Source organism: Pelophylax lessonae (genome assembly GCF_965119305.1).
Source record: "Pelophylax lessonae genome assembly, chromosome: 3".
Taxonomy (NCBI): Eukaryota; Metazoa; Chordata; class Amphibia; order Anura; family Ranidae; genus Pelophylax; species Pelophylax lessonae.
Window position 1 is genome coordinate 311,429,073 of NC_138770.1, and position 19,109 is coordinate 311,448,181.

Sequence of the window (19,109 nt, forward strand, 5' to 3'; positions counted from 1 at the left end):
CCTTTGGCGCGGCTGCGTTTCCCACCCCTCATGTTTGCACTGCTTTGGGACGTCCCCATTGTGACGAATATGAAGAGACGGCGACTGTCGGAGGACGTAAGAGAAAACGGAATTTTTGTAAAATCTTACCTGTAAAATTCCTTTCTCTGAGTCCTCCGACAGTCGCCGCCCCCGCCCCTCTTTTGGGGTTTGTGTACGTACTCTACTGCTATTCTACTGAAACTGAGGTATGGAACAGGAAGCAGGAGGGTATAGACTGAGGGGACCACCCCCTGGGGGTGGGATATGTTAAAAGCTTTTAATATTGACATATTCTGTTGTCTAGCTACTCCTACAGAGCAAAGTCTAATACCCCATTGTGACGAATATGAAGAGGCGGCGACTGTCGGAGGACTCAGAGAAAGGAATTTTACAGGTAAGATTTTACAAAAATTCCGTTTTTCCTTATGCTAGGGTCACCAGTAAGATATAATATATTTGTGTTTCTATCATATCCCCTCTCAAGCGTCTCCTCTCCAGAGAGCATAACTTCAATGCCTGAAATGTCAAGCAGGAGGACAGCCGGCAACTCTGTAAAACTTTCAATTCTTTATTATCACATCCCATTTTGTAAACAAATAAAGTGGCTAATGTGTTTAGGTGATAAGCCTTGGTCACAGGCTGTGACCAAGACTTATTGCTGAAAACGCATTAGCCACTCTTTTTGTTTACTCACTGGGATGTGATAATAAAGAATTGGAGTTTTTACAGAGTTTCCGGCTGTCTTCTTGCTTGACATTTCAGTCTTTTGGTGTTGGAGAGAACGCCGCAGCCTGTGCACCTGGCAGACATTTCTATCTGCTTAATGGCTTCACTGTTCTGAGCGATGCGCCTTTTTGTTTGATGGTATAACTTCAATGCCTTTAGTGTTTACCTAAAGCTGAGGTACTCCAGTACCTTTTTTATTCGTTTTGTTGCCCTTCCCTGAACTCCTTCCAGTTCCAGCACATCCTTCTTGATGCCCAGAACTAGACGGCATACTCTACAAGAGTCCGGTCCGGCCGCATATTGAGTGGGGGAATTATTGTTTTTTCCTATGAGTAAATCTCCTTTGCATGCTAGTATTCTGTTTACTTTGCTTGCAGCAGCTTGTCATTGCATGCCATTGCTGAGCCTGTCATCTACTAGGACCCTCAGATCTTTCTCCATCCTGGATTCCCCCAGAGGTTTTCCCCCTAGCGAGTAACTTGCGTTTTTTGCACCCAAATGCATCACCTTACATTTTTCAACAATAAACCTAATTTGCCTTGTAGTTGCCCACTCCATTATTTTATTTAGGTCTCCCTGTAAGGTTTCCATATCCAGCGCTGAAGTTCTTGTCCTGCTTAACTTTGTATCAATGGCAAATACTGAGATTGAGCAATTTATTCCATCCTCTATATCATTTATTGAATAAATTAAACAGAATTGGCCCAAGGACAGATCCCTGGGGGACTCGGCTTGCCACACTGGACCATTCCGAGTACTGTTGAATAAATCTATATTTGATATTTAATATTTTCCTAAAATTATTTGGTAAATGAGAGTTCTTGGACCATGAGTGAAAGCTTTAACACAACAGAAATTAATGGGTAAATAGTATGAAAGCCTAACAAAAAAGCAATCTATCTAGTTACATAAAAGAAACAACATTTGGAGAACTCTAACATATTCCTAAATACAAACAATGAGCTAGAATGCATAAGACAAACCTTTAGATATAAGGCAAGGGATATATTCCATAATTACCATCTACCTAAAAGTGAGGGCCCCATTCTGGTAACTGGTGTTCAGAGACTTCTCTCTTCTCACCCCATCTAGGGTTTGTATTATTTAAAGGGCTGTGCCTCGTTGATTGGTGGGCATCTCTATTCCTTCTCAAGATTGGCTGACTCTTAATCCCCTATACTTTTCATAAGTCAGCCACCTTTAATGCAATTCCTTGGCACCAAATACTTTGAGGGGGGAAACTTAAGTTTTGCAAGTACATCACAGGCTGGCCACCCTCATTGCATATCTACACAATGGAACCTTTTTGAAGTGAATATTTGTAGAACAAAGCGGTTTGGGTCCCATCGTTTAGATAAACTCAAAGTGTTTGTAAAAAGCCTTCTCGCATACAGGATTAGCTATTAAAATATTGCCCCTGGCAACTTAAAGTTGAGTTCCACTCAAAAGTGGAACTCCGCTGATCTGCTTCTCCCCCTCTGGTGCCTCATTTGGAACCTTTCAGGGGGGAACGGGTACCTGTTTTTGACAGGTACCCTTCCCCACATCCTGGGAGACAGCGACGTGGCGCTGTCCCTCGGAAGTTCGGCCCCCTCCCTTTTTCTTCCGCTGCTGGGCCAATTACAAAGCGCAGCGTGCTTTGCACGTGTGCAGTAGGGAATTAACAGTGAAGCCGAAAGGATGGCGGCACCTGAGAGCCGATACGCAAATCGCCTTTGGGTGCTGACATCGTGGGCTCCCTGGACAGGTAAGCTCTACTATTTAAAAGTCAGCAGCTACAGTATTTGTAGCTGCTGACTTTTATTTTTTTTAAGGGGCGGAACTCCTCTTCAACCCATCCCCACCTGTGTAACGGGGTCTCTTAGGGGAAGATATATTGCACACCCACATTGATACCAAGCTAAATATTCAGAATTACAATATTATTTGCAGCTGTTAATGGAGATTTTACATAAACCCATTATGTAACAGTACTCGCCATTAATATCCACTTTTAAACACGCCCCTGTAGCCAGTTTTCTATCCAGGTACATACCCTAAGGTCCATGCAAAAGACCTCAGTTTGTAAAGGAAAGGCTTGTGGGGAACTGTATCAAAAGCCTTCGCAAAATCCAGTTACACCACATAAACCAGCCTTCCTTCATCTAGATGACTGCTCAATTCCTCATAGACTCATAGAATGATAATAGATTGGTCTGACCTGAATGATCGATTATGAATCCATGTTGATTACTGCTAATGATACTGTTTTTCATCAGCAAAATCTTGGATATGGTCCCTTTACATCCCTTCCAACGGCTTACATACTATCGATGTTAGGCTGACTGGCCTGTGGTTTCCAGGGATATATTTCTGCCCTTTGATATTGCTACCACCTTGGCTTTTCTCCAATCAGCTGGTACCTTTCCAGTCAGTACACTGTCTATAAAAGTTAGGAGCAATGGTCTAGCTATCACCTGAATGAATTCCTTAACCACTTTTGGACAGGAAGGTTTTCTCCTTAATGACCAGGCCATTTTTTTGCGGTACAGCACTGCGTTACTTTAACTGACAATTGCGCATTCGTGCGTTGCTGTACCAAAAATAAAATTGAGGTCTTTTTTTTCCCACTTTTTCGCTTTCTTTTGGTGGTATTCGATCACCTCTGCAGTTTGAAATTTTTTTGCGCTATAAACAAAAAGAGCCACAATCCTGAAAAAAAACCCAGAAAATTTATATCAAATACTTACCGTAATTTTCCTTTCCTGATGGACTCCATGGCAGCCTACGTGTGGGTTAGTCCCGCCTCCTCCTACCTCATAGGACCCCACTCCCATAAATTTCACTCTGCCCCAGAGACCATGTTCCATAAAATAGCCTCCTCCGGCAGATGGGTGGGGACTCCTGCTGCCATGGAGTCCATCAGGAAAGGAAAATTACGGTAAGTATTTGATATAAATTTTCCGTTTTCCTGACAGACTCCATGGCAGCCTACGTGTGGGAAATAACTAGCCAAACACACCAGGGTGGGCAATCTGCTGTTCAAAAGAAGAGCCATTGCTGAGCCTGTCATCTACTAGGACCCTCAGATCTTTCTCCATACTGGATTCCCCTAGAGGTTTTCCCCCTACCATACCTGTATCAATGTGGGTGTGCAATATATCTTCCCCTAAGAGACCCCGTTACACAGGTGGGGATGGGTTAAAGAGGAGTTCCGCCCCTTAAAAAAAATAAAAGTCAGCAGCTACAAATACTGTAGCTGCTGACTTTTAAATAGTAGAGCTTACCTGTCCAGGGAGCCCACGATGTCAGCACCCAAAGGCGATTTGCGTATCGGCTCTCAGGTGCCGCCCGGAGATGGGATGATGACATGGCCAGCTGTACTCTGTCTCTGATAATCGGGATATTCTACAGAGGCAAGGAGATGGTGCCCTTGACTGTATTGAATTGAGCCCCGAGAAAGATAAGTGCCTGTGTGGGCTCCAACTGGCTCTTTTCCAAGTTTAGCAACCAGCCGAACTCGAGAAGAGTCGTCGTGACTAGATCTCTGTGGACCAGGAGTTGCTCTCGATCTTGCGACAGAAGTAGTAAGTCGTCTAAATAATGGTGAAGACGAACTCCCTTGATTCTGATCAGGGCTACCACAGCCAATAAGAGTTTTGAAAAAAATTGGAGATGTTGTGAGCCCGAATGGGAGACATGTAAACTGAAGATGGTTTTGATCCACAGCAAACCGCAGGTATTTCTGGAACTCTATTGCTATGGGCACATGGAAATATGCATCCTTCAAGTCTATTGACACAAGCCAATCTCCTGGCTGAACCGCCTGGCGGATTGTCAAAAGCGTCTACATTTTGAATCTTTCCTTTTTTATAAAGGAGTTTAGATGTGTGAGGTCTATGACCGGTCTCCAGGAGCCGTTCTTCTTCATTACTAAGAAGAGTGGAGAATAGAGGCCTTGAAACCTTTCTTTGGCTGGTACTGGAACTACTGCGCCTTGAAGTATCAGCGCATCTACGTATGCCGAAAGGATTTGCCTTTTTTCTTCCGACCCTGGAAGAGATGTGGGAACAAACTTGAGGATAGGTGGACTGCAGAACGACCAAGTGTGGCCTGTGGAGATTGTCCTGATGACCCAAAAATCTTTTATCGAGGCTGCCCAGACGTGTCGAAACCGGAGAAGGCGAGCACCGACCTGATCCGTCTGGACAGGCCCAACATCAAAAGGACTTAGCCGCTTCCCGGCTACTAGAAGAGGCTCCTTTGGAAGCCTTTTGGTTTGAAGATGGATTTTTCCTCCATGTTTTCCGGAACTCCCGACCAGGCCTGTAACTTCGAGCATCCTTCGCTCTATCCGAGGATTGTCTGGACTGTGTCCTTCTCTGACCCAGCAGGCGACGATCCTGCGGGAGGAACCCCGACTTACCGCCCGCGAAATAGCGCTCTCCAGTTTGTTTCCGAGCAAGGAAGACCCTTCGAATGGAATACGGCACCAAGCCTGCTTAGAGGCAGGATCAGCCAGCCAGGGGCGCAGCCAAAGAGCCCGTTTAGCTGTCACTGAAGAGAGCATGACCCGGGCCACCAGACGAATAATATCTAGGGAAGCCTCCCCCAGAAAAGAAGCCGCCAGTCTGAGCTCATTCACTGCTGAAGCTCTGGCTACTTCTTCTGATACGGACCTTAGATCTGAATCCACCTCTATTGTCCAGGCCTCCATGGCCTTGGACAAAGCCGCAATGGCTAGGGCTGGCTTACAAGCCAATCCAGCAGGCACATAAATCTTTTTAAGGTCAGTGTCAATTCTTCTTTCCAGCCCATCTTTAAAAGACACTGTGTCATCAAGTGGAAGAGTAACGTGCCTTGCTAATCTCATGAGGGCGACGTCCACTAGGGGCGCTGACTCCAGGTGCTTCACATCCTCAATCTTGAATGGGTACATCCTGGAAACTTTGGATACCAGAGAATTTTTCCTCTCTGCACATCCCCACTCATCCGAGATGATTTCGCCCAGCTCACCTAAAAAGGGAAAGTTATTGCACTCTTTCTTTAGGTGCTTGAAATACCTTCTTTGTTTAGATGGTGACTACTGGCTCCTCCCATTTTAGGGCTTCCTTAACTGCCTTAACCAGGGTAGGGACCTAGGCAAAATCAAAGCCTGCGCCAGGAGTATCCGATTCGTCCTCACTATCCGAGGAGTTGAGGCTGGAAATGCTCTGCTGAGAAGGACCGGGAGTACTGAGGCTATCCCTAACAGGGATTTCTGCCATACCAGCCGAGGGGCTACAGGTGCGGTCAACCTCCCAGGTTTTGTAGGGATTCTTGGACCACCCGTCTAACCAGGGATTCCACCTGCTGGCTATCATTCCCCCTTTCTCCAGAGGCTTGGGCAAAACATGCATCGCATAGTAAATTACCATTAGAAACACATGCTCCACAACCCCAGCAAGATCTTCTATCAGGGTGTCTGTGTGCTGATGCAACAGTGGAGCTTTCCTTGTGATGTTTGGTAGAAGACCTATGGCGATTAGTGCCAGGAGATGTGTGATGACGTTGTGACCTGGTAAGGTCCTTATCTTCGCGTGCTTTGGATTGTTTAGCAGACCTAGAAGGGCTAAGAGAAAGGGAAAGTTACCCATACTGCCCTAAACCCGAACCGTACAGGGATAGGTAAGACAGAGCCCCTCTTACCTGTAGAGTAAGGGTTGGCCACTGGGGGGCGGTGAAGTATCCATAATGTCCTAACAGGAAGACTGTAACAAACACAAGTATAAGGAAGTGCTGCATACACTAGACTGCACAAAGATATCCAGCAGGATTAAGCTTACCACTAGTAGAGACCGATCAGACACAGGGAAGCCACTGCATATGCCCGCAGTACAATCCCAATGTGATCCGCTGTGACAGCAGTTTAAATCTGCCGCTAAGTGATGATGTCACCGCCCCCCCGTGACAGACAGCATTCATGCGCATGTGCGAGCACGAACAGCCACTCCGCTGCGCCGGCGCCACCCCCGGAACCTAGCGATGACCCGGAAGCTGCGCCGGGACACAGGAAGAGCCGGGGTCGCAAGATGGAGCGCACTTGCGTTCCAAACACCGCAAGACAAAATACAAATACAAAAAACGGCTGCCATACGTTACCAAAGCACGCTCCGAACCACGGTCAGACCTGGGACACGAAAACCTCCAGTGCATCGATTTGGGGTGTATTAATGGGCCTCCCGCTAGTAGCCAGGATGAATGGTCATATTCAGCTTGCCCGCCAGGCTTTATGCTTCTCCAATGCATGGGATTGCACACCCGTGTCCTACCCCGCTAGTAGCTAAGGCGTACTGGACTCTTCAGGAATTTAGCCTGGAATCAATCGTGTAATCACCAGGAAATAGACCAAAATCTTCATGAGGTAAGACTTGATATCCATCCAACAGGAGGAGGACAAAAAAGGAACATGGTCTCTGGGGCAGAGTGAAATTTATGGGAGTGGGGTCCTATGATGTAGGAGTAGGCGGGACTAACCCACACGTAGGCTGCCATGGAGTCTGTTAGGAAACAATATTTTTTACTTTCTGCCGTAAAACATCGCCAATAAAAAAAAAAAATTTAAAAATCCATTATTTTTTTTTTAAATCATTTTAGGCCAGTATGTATTCTGCTACATATTTTTGGCAAAAAAAATCACAGTAAGTGTATATTGATTGGTTTGCGCAAAAGTTATCGCGTCTATAAACTAGGTGAAAGATTTGTCATTTTTATTTATTTTTTTACTAGTAATGGCGGTGATCAGCGATTTTTAGCGGGACTGCGACATTGCAGTGGAGCCCTAACTGACATTTATGACACTTTTGGGGGGACCAGTGACATTACTACAGTAATCAATGCTAGTGAGATATCTGAATGATCTGTTTTGCTGAGAGGATGGTTGGTTCAGACCCTGTTAGCCAGGGTCCAGGGACTGTGCAGAATTTTTGTAGGTTTGATTGGTTCCTGAAGCTTTTGGAAGCCTTCACTGGAACTAACTCGCATGGAACGAGAGGGGTATTTAGGTCTGTTCTTAGACACTGCTTAGTCCTGAATTATTTTTATTTATTTTTTTTTTCTTCCCAAAAACAAATGCTGAACTTCCATATTCAGACTCTGCTGCCTGGGAGTCCCCAAACTGTCCTCTTTTACATGAGTGTTCTAGGCTTGAAGCTAACCTTTTGAGGCTATACCATATGCTGGCTATATAGGACTAGTTAGAACAGTTTTTAGAGTCCTCATTTCATCTGTGACCTAGGGCAAGGTTTTGTCTAATGTGGTGGCTCACCATTCCAGGCCTAGAGTCAGGGATGATAATTTCATGACGTTTTTCACTGCAGATACAAGCCTGACATGCAGGAGAAGAATCCTGGACACTGGAGGACCTTGTCCTCCCGGTCAATATACTGGAGCTGCAAATGATTTAGTTGTTCCTTCAGTGCTGCGTCTTTTGGTTACGAGGTCATTTGATCTGGATTCAGTCACAGCGTCTCAGCAGTAGTATACATTAACAGTCAGGAAGTAACCAGGAGTTGCTGCTCAGCTTTAAAGTGTTACTAAATCCAGGTCCGTGCATTAACTATAGCTGGTCTATCACAGTACACAGAACGTGGAAATGCAATTATTTTAGTAAATATAAACTGCTAAATACCTTTTCTCATGAGCAGTTAGAGTAGTCTTGTGGCTTCTATCAGCGTTCAGCCAAGCGCTGGTTTAAAGCTTGTAGGAGGATTTTTCTGACTGTCCTATGAGGCTGCAAGACTCCTGAACTTCTGTCGGGACAGTGCTGTTTGGCCCTGTGCTGATCACATGCATCCTCCCAAGAAAAAACAACCTCTCTTGCAATACACACCAAACAGAGCATGTGCAGCCTGATTCCATAGACTGTGTTATCAGGAAATTATTAGGGGACAGTGGAAGGAGGGGTGGATCTGTGCATAACAGATCAAACAGCCTTTTTACACAATACGGGGTATTAACAGTTTAGTAACACTTTTTAAGCTGACAGATTCTTGTTTGGGCAGAACTTCATGTTCCAGCCCCCTGCCATGCATATTTCAAGAGTGAAATATTGGGAGGCAGACTTCCTTGGGACCTCCTGGCTTCCTGAGTCAATTACATAAATAGCAAATCGTCTTTGCTTGCTCAGCATGGTTGAGACTTGGGCCTTTATTGGTAATATTCACCGCACTGAAATAGCAAAGGTAAATGTGGTGCTTGGATGCTCTTGGAGGACTACCTGGGGTTTTTAAAATCACCCAGATCTTTTTGTCCCCAGGACCATTTTATTCTACAGCTTCTTGGTAGCTGGCTTTCAATGGCTGTTGAAACCATAGGTGCTGAGCTATCTGACCAGGTTTTAGTTGGTCTATGCTATGACGACAAAAAAGCTAAGAATTTGGTGTCTTTTAGAGGAGCCAGAAGTCCCGCAGGTCAGAGAAGCTGGGCAGTTTCTGCCTTGGAGAGAACGGCATACTTAATCTGGTCTCTATAGCAGTTAAAATGGATTTGCATTTCCTCCACCTATCTTACCCTTCCTGGACTGGATGTGCAGAACTAGCCTGGAATGTGACCTCTGGGCTCTGCGTTTTCCAGACTGAAGTGTACTATGCTAGTAAGCCATGGAGCACCTTCCAGGCCCAGAGTTGTGGCAGGGCTCCAGGTGCAGGTGTGAGTAAGGGTGGTCAGGGAGTTGCCCCACTTTTTGCACCAATGGGTGCTACAACATCTTGGGGGGGGGGGGGGTTGTTGAACTCAAATGTAGCACTCACCAGTGAGTCCAGTCCACGCCACAATGAAATAAAAGTTCACAGCAGTCAGTATCCCTTGAAAGGGGTTTCCACTATCAACACAAAATACAAGAATGATCAGCCTCCTGGCTCTCTTAACAGCACCGTTGCTTGGGCCTCGGTCCTCATGACCATCTAACACAACATGCTCGTGGACAAATGCTTTACCTCTGCCAACGCTCTCTTTCCTGCAATTCCCTGTTGCTCCATCTCTCGGACTTGGGTCTCTGTCTGTCCTATCCCAGACAGCACCTTGCAGACATGCACACTTCTCTGGCTGCTCCCTTGCCACCACACTCAGAGTCCTCAGGAAGGTGGAGCCCAGAACCCTAGTTCTTATTACCCTAAGAACCCAGCACACACCTGCAATATCAGTGTGCCTGTTGTCTACATAACTAGGCCCAGATTGCCTTTTAACACTATCGCAGGGCACCACACGGTCACAGCACCTTTTCAAATTTCCTGCCTATTGCTGGTTTTACTGGATTGTTTAGCACTGAGGAAGTATGTGTGTGTGTGTGTGTGTGTGTGTGTGTGTGTGTGTATATGTATGTATGTAAGTATGTATGTATGTACAGTGTCTTGCAAAAGTATTCACCCCCTTGACTTTTTACCTATTTTGTTACATTACAGCCTTAAGTTCAATGTTTTGTTAATCTGAATTTTATGTAATGGATCAGAACACAATAGTCTAAGTAGGTGAAGTGAAATGAGAAAAATTATATGCATAAATCAATTTTTTAGAAATAGAAAACAGAAAATTGGCAAGTGGGTATGTATTCACCACCTTTGTTATGAAGCCCATAAAAAGCTCTGGTGCAAGCAATTACCTTCAGAAGTCACATAATTAGTGAAATGTCCACCTTTGTGCAATCCAGTGTCACATGATCTGTCATTACATATACACACCTTTTTTGAAAGGCCCCAGAGACTGCAACACCTAAGCAAGAGGCACTACTAACCAGACACTGCCATGAAGACCAAGGAACTCTACAAACAAGAGACAATGTTGTTGAGAAGTACAAGTCAGGGTTAGGTTATAAAAAATATTCAAATCTTTGCTGATCCCCAGGAGCACCATCAAATCTAACCAAATGGAAAGAACATGGCACAACAGCAAACCTGCCAAGAGACGGCCGCCCACCAAAACTCACGGACCGGGCAAGTAGGGCATTAATCAGAGAGGCAGCACAGAGACCTAAGGTAACCCTGGAGGAGCTGCAGAGTTCCACAGCAGAGACTGGAGTATCTGTACATAGGATGACAATAAGCCATACACTCCATAGAGTTGGGCTTTATGGCAGAGTGGCCAGAAGAAAGCCATTACTTTCAGAAAAAAACAAAATGGCACGTTTTGAGTTTGCGAAAAGGCATGTGGGAGACTCCCAAAATGTATGGAGGAAGATGCTCTGGTCTGATGAGACTAATATTGAACTTTTCTGCCATCAAAGAAAATGCTATATCTGGCGCAAACCCAACACATCACATCACCCAAAGAACACCATCCCCACAGTGAAACATGATGGTGGCAGCATCATGCTGTGGGTATGTTTTTCAGCAGCCGGGACTGGGAAACTGGTCAGAGTTGAGGGAAAGATGGATGGTGCTAAATACAGGGATATTCTTGTACTCTCGTGATTTGAGGCTAGGATGGAGGTTCACCTTCCAACAGGACAATGACCCCAAACACACTGCTAAAGCAACACTTAATTAAGGTGTTTAAGGGGAAACATGTAAATGTGTTGGAATGGCCTAGTGAAAGCCCAGACCTCAATCCAATAAAAAAAACTTTGGTCAGACTTAAATATTTGAAAAAATGATGGTGCTAAGCACCAACAAAAACCAGCGCAGTGGAAAGTTTATAATAATTATAAGTAATTTGATAGGTAATAAATCCGTAAAGTGTAGGAAAAAATTCCTATTCAGGAGCCGCAACAAAAACGTAAAAAACTTTGCTGTTCACAAGCGCAAACCATCCAACTTGAAGGAGCTGGAGCAGTTTTACAAGAAGGAATGTGCAAAAATCCCAGTGGTAAGATGTGGCAAGCTCATAGAGACTTATCCAAAGCGACTTGGAGCTGTGATTGCTGCCAAAGGTGGCTCTACAGAGTATTGACTTTAGGGGGGTGAATAGTTATGCACATTGACTTTTTCCTGTTATTTTGGCCTATTTGTTTATTTTGCTTCAAAAAAAAAAAAAAAATACAAATCTTCAAATGCATAAAAACCTGCTAATCAATTGTGTTTGTACACAATAAAACATCAGCTTAAAACATCATTGTATCATCATTAAAACCAATATCAATAGTAGTATAAAACGATTTAAAAAAACTTCTAATAAATGGAACGTTCATTAAACCATCAAAAAAGAGGAAAAAGTGCAATAGTACAGGAAAAGTCTCTATAATGCAATAAAGTGCTGTATTTGCAGTAATGTGTCCCTTCGCCGGTCACCACGGGTGCTCAAGTGGTAAGAAGGCTCACTTACCAGATGCAGTGGATTCCTGCTGGCGTACGCCAACAAGGAATCAAAAACTGCTTTGTCTTTGTGCCTCGAGGCTCCTAAGTCAGGTTAGGGTCCACTGGCTGACTTAGGAGCCTGGAAGCACAAAGACAAAGCAGTTTTTGATTCCTTGTTGGCGTACGCCAGCAGGAATCCACTGCATCTGGTAAGTGAGCCTTCTTACCACTTGAGCACCTGTGGTGACCAGCGAAGGGACGCATTACTGCAAATACAGCATTTTATTGCATTATAGAGACTTTTCCTGCACTATTGCACTTTTTCCTCTTTTTCGATGGTTTAATGAACGTTCCATTTATTAGAAGTTTTTTACATCATTTTATACCACTATTGATATTGGTTTTAATGATGATACATTGATGTTTTAAGCTGATGTTTTATTGTGTACAAACACAATTGATTAGCTGGTTTTTATGCATATGTAACATTCTTTGAACCTATATGCTCCTTTGGGGGGGGTTAGCGCAGTTATTTTATTTATTCACTTGTAATAACGGTTCATAGTTATTTAACATGCAGCTTACCGTCACTAATAAACATACCAGTGGCGCAAAGTGATTTTCCACAAAATTTCCAAATCTTCAAAGTTGTGGGCATGTTCTGTAAATTAAATGATGCAAATCCTCAAACAATCCATGTTAATTCCAGGTTGTGAGGCAACAAAACACGTAAAATGCCAAGGGGGTGAATAATTTTGCAAGGCATTGTACAGAAAGTGTACAGTGCCTTGCGAAAGTATTCTGCCCCATTGAACTTTGCGACCTTTTGCCACATTTCAGGCTTCAAGCAAAGATATATAAAACTGTAATTTTTTGTGAAGAATCCACAAGTGGGACACAATCATGAAGTGGAATGAAATTTATTGGATATTTCAAACTTTGTTAACAAATAAAAAAACGAAAAATTGGGCGTGCACAATTAATCAGCCCCTTTACTTTCAGTGCAGCAAGCTCTCTCCAGAAGTTCAGTGAGGATCTCTGAATGATCCAATGTTGACCAAAATGACTAATGATGATAAATAGAATCCACCTGTGTGTAATCAAGTCTCCGTATAAATGCACCTGCACTGTGATAGTCTCAGAGGTCCGTTTAAAGCGCAGAGAGCATCATGAAGAACAAGGAACACACCAGGCAGGTCTGAGATACTGTTGTGGAGAAGTTTAAAGCCGGATTTGGATACAAAAAGATTTCCCAAGCTTTAAACATCCCAAGGAGCACTGTGCAAGGGATAATATTGAAATGGAAGGAGTATCAGACTACTGCAAATCTACGAAGACCTGGCCGTCCCTCTAAACTTTCAGCTCATACAAGGAGAAGATCAGAGATACAGCCAAGAGGCCCATGATCACTCTGGGTGAACTGCAGAGATCTACAGCTGAGGTGGGAGACTGTCCATAGGACAACAATCAGTCGTATACTGCACAAATCTGGCCTTTATGGAAGAGTGGCAAGAAGAAAGCCATTTCTTAAAGATATCCATAAAAAGTGTTGTTTAAAGTTTGCCACAAGCCACCTGGGAGACACACCAAACATGTGGAAGAAGGTGCTCTGGTCAGATGAAACCAAAATCGAACTTTTTGGCAACAATGCAAAACGTTATGTTTGGCGTAAAAGCAACACAGCTCATCACCCTGAACACACCATCCCCACTGTCAAACATGGTGGTGGCAGCATCATGGTTTGGGCCTGCTTTTCTTCAGCAGGGACAGGGAAGATGGTTAAAATTGATGGGAAGATGGATGGAGCCAAATACAGGACCATTCTGGACGGAAACCCGATGGAGTCTGCAAAAGACCTGAGACTGGGACAGAGATTTGTCTTCCAACAAGACAATGATCCAAAACATAAAGCAAAATCTGCAATGGAATGGTTCACAAATAAACATATCCAGGTGTTAGAATGGCCAAGTCAAAGTCCAGACCTGAATCCAATTGAGATTCTGTGGAAAGAACTGAAAACTGCTGTTTACAAACGCTCTCCATCCAACCTCACTGAGCTCGAGCTGTTTTGCAAGGAGGAATGGGCAAAAATTTCAGTCTCTCGATGTGCAAAACTGATAAGAGATATACCCCAAGCGACTTACAGCTGTAATCGCAGCAAAAGGTGGCGCTACAAAGTATTAACTTAAGGGGGCTGAATAATTTTGCACGCCCAATTTTTCAGTTTTTTATTTGTTAAAGTTTGAAATATCCAATAAATTCCGTTCCACTTCATGATTATGTCCCACTTGTTGTTGATTCTTCACAAAAAATTACAGTTTTATATCTTTAGGTTTGAAACCTAAATTGTGGCAAAAGGTCACAAAGTTCAAGGGGGCCGAATACTTTTGCAAGGCACTGTATGTATGTTTCTATGCATTCATGTGTACTGTATGTATGTCTGTAAGTTGCTTTTGATCCTGACTCCACACTCCGTACAGTCAGAACTGCTTTTCTAAGGTAGCAGGACTGCTTTTTCAGGGCTCGTTCACACTGGCGGTAAGGAATGCCCTGAAAAGAAATTCAGGCTCGGATCATTTTTCAGAGGCATTTGACAGGCTGTGAGGAGGCAATATTTTGCCTCCTCACTACCTGTTTGAACCCCCTAAATGCAGCATCACTGTGCTGCAACTGCATGCAGTGCACGTGGTTGCAGCAAGGCCCCATTCATAAGTAATGCCTGCCGAATGCAACAGGGGGTATATTTCCTGCCATAGCCACAAAGCATTGTGGTTATAGAATGTGAACCACCCTGGCTGCTGTCTCTGCAGGTAAAGGGAAAGTAGTTGGGGGGGAAATGGTAAAAACTGTGCTCAACCGCATTTTTACCATCCTCCAACCTCAATGAGCTCTTATGCTGGCCATACACTAGCTATAAAATCGTTCAAAAATCTGTTATTTGGTCCATCCGTTCGTTCGTTTTTCATCCAATTAATGGGCACAAATAGAAAATTTTGGTTTTAACTTTTCAGAGCCGAAAAATTGAAGGAACCGTTTGGAAAATTATGTCGAACAAACGATAAATCGAAAGGTTAATATGTTTCTCGCCCAAACTGTTTGCACTAGGGATATGTGACAAACTGAACGAAAAATTTATTAATTTATGTCCATTGAACGATTTATCGTTTTTTGAAATACGGTCATGACCTGATGGCACGATTTGTCTGCTCCCACGGCCGATTTTTAATTTTTTGATAATGAGTTTGAACAATTTTTCGGCTAGTGTATGGCCAGCTTTAGGCTACGTTCACACTGCTGCGCCTCTGCTAACCTCGTTTACTCTGGCACATCAGCTCATTCAATTGAATAGGTTGCTGTGCCTGCGTTTCATGCAGAAAGACCGTTCCTGCACCGTTTTTAAGCACCTAGGAAATGCTTCTGCATCATGCGATTTTCCCAGCGGTTCCCAAATCTGCAAATGTTTTTAGATGCGTGGGGGTGCCATTAAGAATTAATGCCAGCCCCACGTGTCTACAAAGAGCAGAACAATTTAGTTGCAGGTGTGGGAACAGCTGCAATTCCCACACCCGCAAACATCTGCATTAGTATGAGCCTAGCTTTAGACTGGGGTCCCTTGAGACTGAATATGCTTTCAAAAGGGTGCCCAGATTGAAAAAAGATTGAGGAAAAACTGTACTACAACATAAATCCCAAGTGTTTACACCCGTCGCATGAATGCCAACATCCCTAAAGAAGTCTAAGCAGGAAATTGGTCTGGGTTGGTCTTTCTAGGCATTCTACATATTCACAAATCCATATAAATCCATATTTCTCTATCGTCCATTGACAGACGCAGCTCTTATGCTTCTTATACCATTAGGTATTGCTGCCTCCTGCAGGAGTAGTACTAGGCAGGGAAAAAAAGCAATTCACCACGCCCACAGGGCCTGTCCCTATAGGCATAACCCCACACACCCTGCTCCAGCAAACCAGTTTGTTTCTGCCTAGTGAAGCTCTTTTCCCTGTTAAGGCTCATTCTACTAGAGCGCTGAGTGCCTCTTGGGCTTTTCGCCATCAGGCCTCAGTAGTGCAAGTTTGTAAAGCAGTGACTTGGTTGTCTGTGCACACTTTTACAAAATTCTACAGGGTAGATTTGTTGGCATCTTCGGATGAATCCTTTGGCCCCAAGGTTTTGCAGGCTGCCATTTCATAAGATAATCCTTTGTTTCTCTTTAGGGGTTTTTTCTTTCATGGGTGACCTCCTGTTGTTCCTGGTTGAGCTTCATGTTACCCAGTTGGCTAAGTTTAGCCTTTGGAGTTTACTATCTGGTTGCGTTCTCCCCACCCCTCATGCCTACACTGTTTTGGGACGTCCCAATGGTATAAGAAGCATAAGAGCTGTCTGTCAATGGACGATACAGAAAACTGGATTTTTTAAGAACTTACCGTAAAATCCTTTTCTCTTGAGTCCATTGACAGACGCAGCACCCGCCCCTCTGATATGGGGATGGTTAGTGTCTTCTTTTCACTGCTTGCAACGAAACTGGTTTGCTGGAGCAGGGTGTGTGGGGTTATGCCTATAGGGACAGCATCGTGGGTGTGGTGAATTGCTTTTTTTTCCTGACTAGTACTACTCCTGCAGGGGGCAGCATAACCCAATGGTATAAGAAGCACAAGAGCTGCGTCTGTTAATGGACTCAAGAGAAAAGGATTTTACGGTAAGTGCTTACAAAAATCCAATTTTTATTCAAGACATCTCATAAGAAATACAATAAAAACCATATATCAAGCTGGATATACATTTTTGTTATCAATATGTATTGGCTGCAATTCTCTTTTATCCCCAATGATAAAATGTGTGTTACTCAAATTCCCATGTAGTAATTGGTTTCAAAGTAACACTAGTTTCTTAAGCCCCATGCACACTAGGTGTTTAATCTTGGTGCATGGGGCTCTGACATTTTTAGCATGGGTGGAGGGAAGCCTTTTCAAATTCTGAGTCTTGAGTCAGTGGCTGGACAGGGCTAGACTGAGAACCCTGTGGTACTTCTGTTTAGGGTAAAATGTGCTTTTGGGATGCATGCTCAGAACCCCTGGGTACATACGGCCCTAAACTAAAGTACTGCTGAGTTCACCATTGCATTAACAGGCTGCCAGCAGCAGGGCTGAACAGCGCACCTGTACCCTCTGCCTGTGGCTAAACACTGGAACCCCATGGATCGGGGTATAAACACTGTGTGCATTAGGCCATGTTGGTTGAGCATGTAGCCCCGGTTCATCCATTTTACCAATTTTACAAATGTAATCTAAATTGAATTGTACATTAACCGCAGGCCTACTTTTGGTTTTCTCAAGTGTTTTAGCATTTATTGATGCACCTCCTATTTTGGTTTTGTTTTTTTTTTCTTTAGCTCGTGTTCCAAAAAAAATCTTGAAGTGTAAATCTGTGTCCAGAGAGATAAATTTTGCATCTGAAGAAGAGATGGAGAATTTCCGACTAGAACAGAAAGTTTACTTTAAAGGGCAATGTTTAGAAGGTATGACTGCACTCAATGAAGTTCATGCTGTTCTCAAAAACCTTTTATCTTTTTAAAGGAAGTCGGCAAGCGCACACATTTACAAGGCGCTCATTCACAGACTATGGATATCAGTACCTGCCTGAATGAGGCCTTACAAAATGCATTGATTGCATTTTTTATAAAGTGAATTGAAAGTATAACCCTGGCACTACTTTTCATTGTTTTATAGATGGTATGTGATAGAGCTTTATTTTGTTGGTGTTAGTTATTCACTGGCGCTTATTTTTTTCTATACAGAGGGGAGAAATTTTTATTTTTCTTGCTGATATACAACAGCAAATAAAAGTGCCATGACAGTACGAGTAGGAAAACCCTGAAAATGTCCCCTTTTTGGAAAGTAGTCACCTCCAAAGGTGATCTGGATTTTTTTTTTTTTTTCTCACATAATATTTCTTTTTTTTTGGAAATGGAGAAACATGCTGGTTTTCTGGGGGTTTAATCTTGGCACTTAGTAATAAGGCGCTAGGTGGATTAAATGTACAGGTAATACACAGAAGGGTAGGAGGTGAGTGGTTTGTATACAGGTCAGAACAGATGAAACTGACTGTAGAGGGGTAGATTTTATTATTTCAACTGTACTATTAATACACTAGCGCACTCTGGTGGTCAGGATGTTTTCTTCCTCTCATACACCAATTAGTGTGAGTGCGAAAACTGCTATCTAATCACTGGTCAATAGGTGACACATGGCTGCTAAATGTAGGCTGTGTTGGATCTGTAGTGCAATCACGTAGTACAGAGCCATTCCCATTTTGGCTCTGTAACATTTGTCTTTGTCAAATCACCACATGAGTGCAGGCATACACAAGAGCTCAGTTCTTGGAACAATAGGGAAGAGGATTTGCTTCTATAAATATAAATCATACAGTACAGGACACAAGGCGCCAATAATCAAGACCGTGAATTATATGGTGTCCCCTACAGGTGAGGACACTGGCCGATTAAAGCTTTTAGGACAGTTCATGTAACTTAGTTGATGGATGATCTCTCTCTCTCTCTCTACTAAAAACAGGTTTCTGGCTTATAATAATATACCTGGAAGATTGGGAAGACTACACACTTATTTCACCACCTAGCTGTATCTACAGCTACTGTGGCTTTTTCTTGCAGTTTCCAGATTGGTTATCCCTTGTCAGTGCCTCTGGGATTCCTACTCGCATCCTGCCCCATTGAATATGCAGGGCTGGTCTGTAATGTTGGCTATGTCATTGTACTCTGTGTTTGGCGCTCAGTCTGTACAGAAGTGAAGTGAGGTGCAGTTAGCTGCAGGGTGCTCTACAGGTCCAGGGCAGTGGCAATAACATCAGCACACCCAAATATCACCCAGTCTTTATGCCCTGGGAAGTTCCCACCTGTTGGGTTCTTTCCTGAGAAGGAGCCAGTATCCTGGAGTGGCAAACACTTTGCACTGGGCCATGATGAGGATATTCCGCATCCCAATAAAAAATTAGCTTCAAGTACCTTGAACCTTAGTCTCTACACTGTGTTGGATATTTATCTTTCCATTTTTAACTAGAGAGGAATTTTCTGCCTCTATGGCTGATCGGCTGAGGAAAGT

At 43.6% G+C, this 19,109-nt stretch overlaps 1 protein-coding gene across 1 annotated transcript in view; it reads left to right on the forward strand.

Annotated features, from left to right (window-relative positions):
• Positions 1-19,109, forward strand: part of PDE6D (phosphodiesterase 6D) — an 81,251-nt gene that overhangs the window by 44,714 nt on the left and 17,428 nt on the right. The window contains exon 3 of the mRNA XM_082251569.1: positions 17,384-17,509. Within this exon, the coding sequence (XP_082107695.1) occupies positions 17,384-17,509 (126 nt within the window). The remainder of the gene's footprint in view (positions 1-17,383; positions 17,510-19,109) is intronic.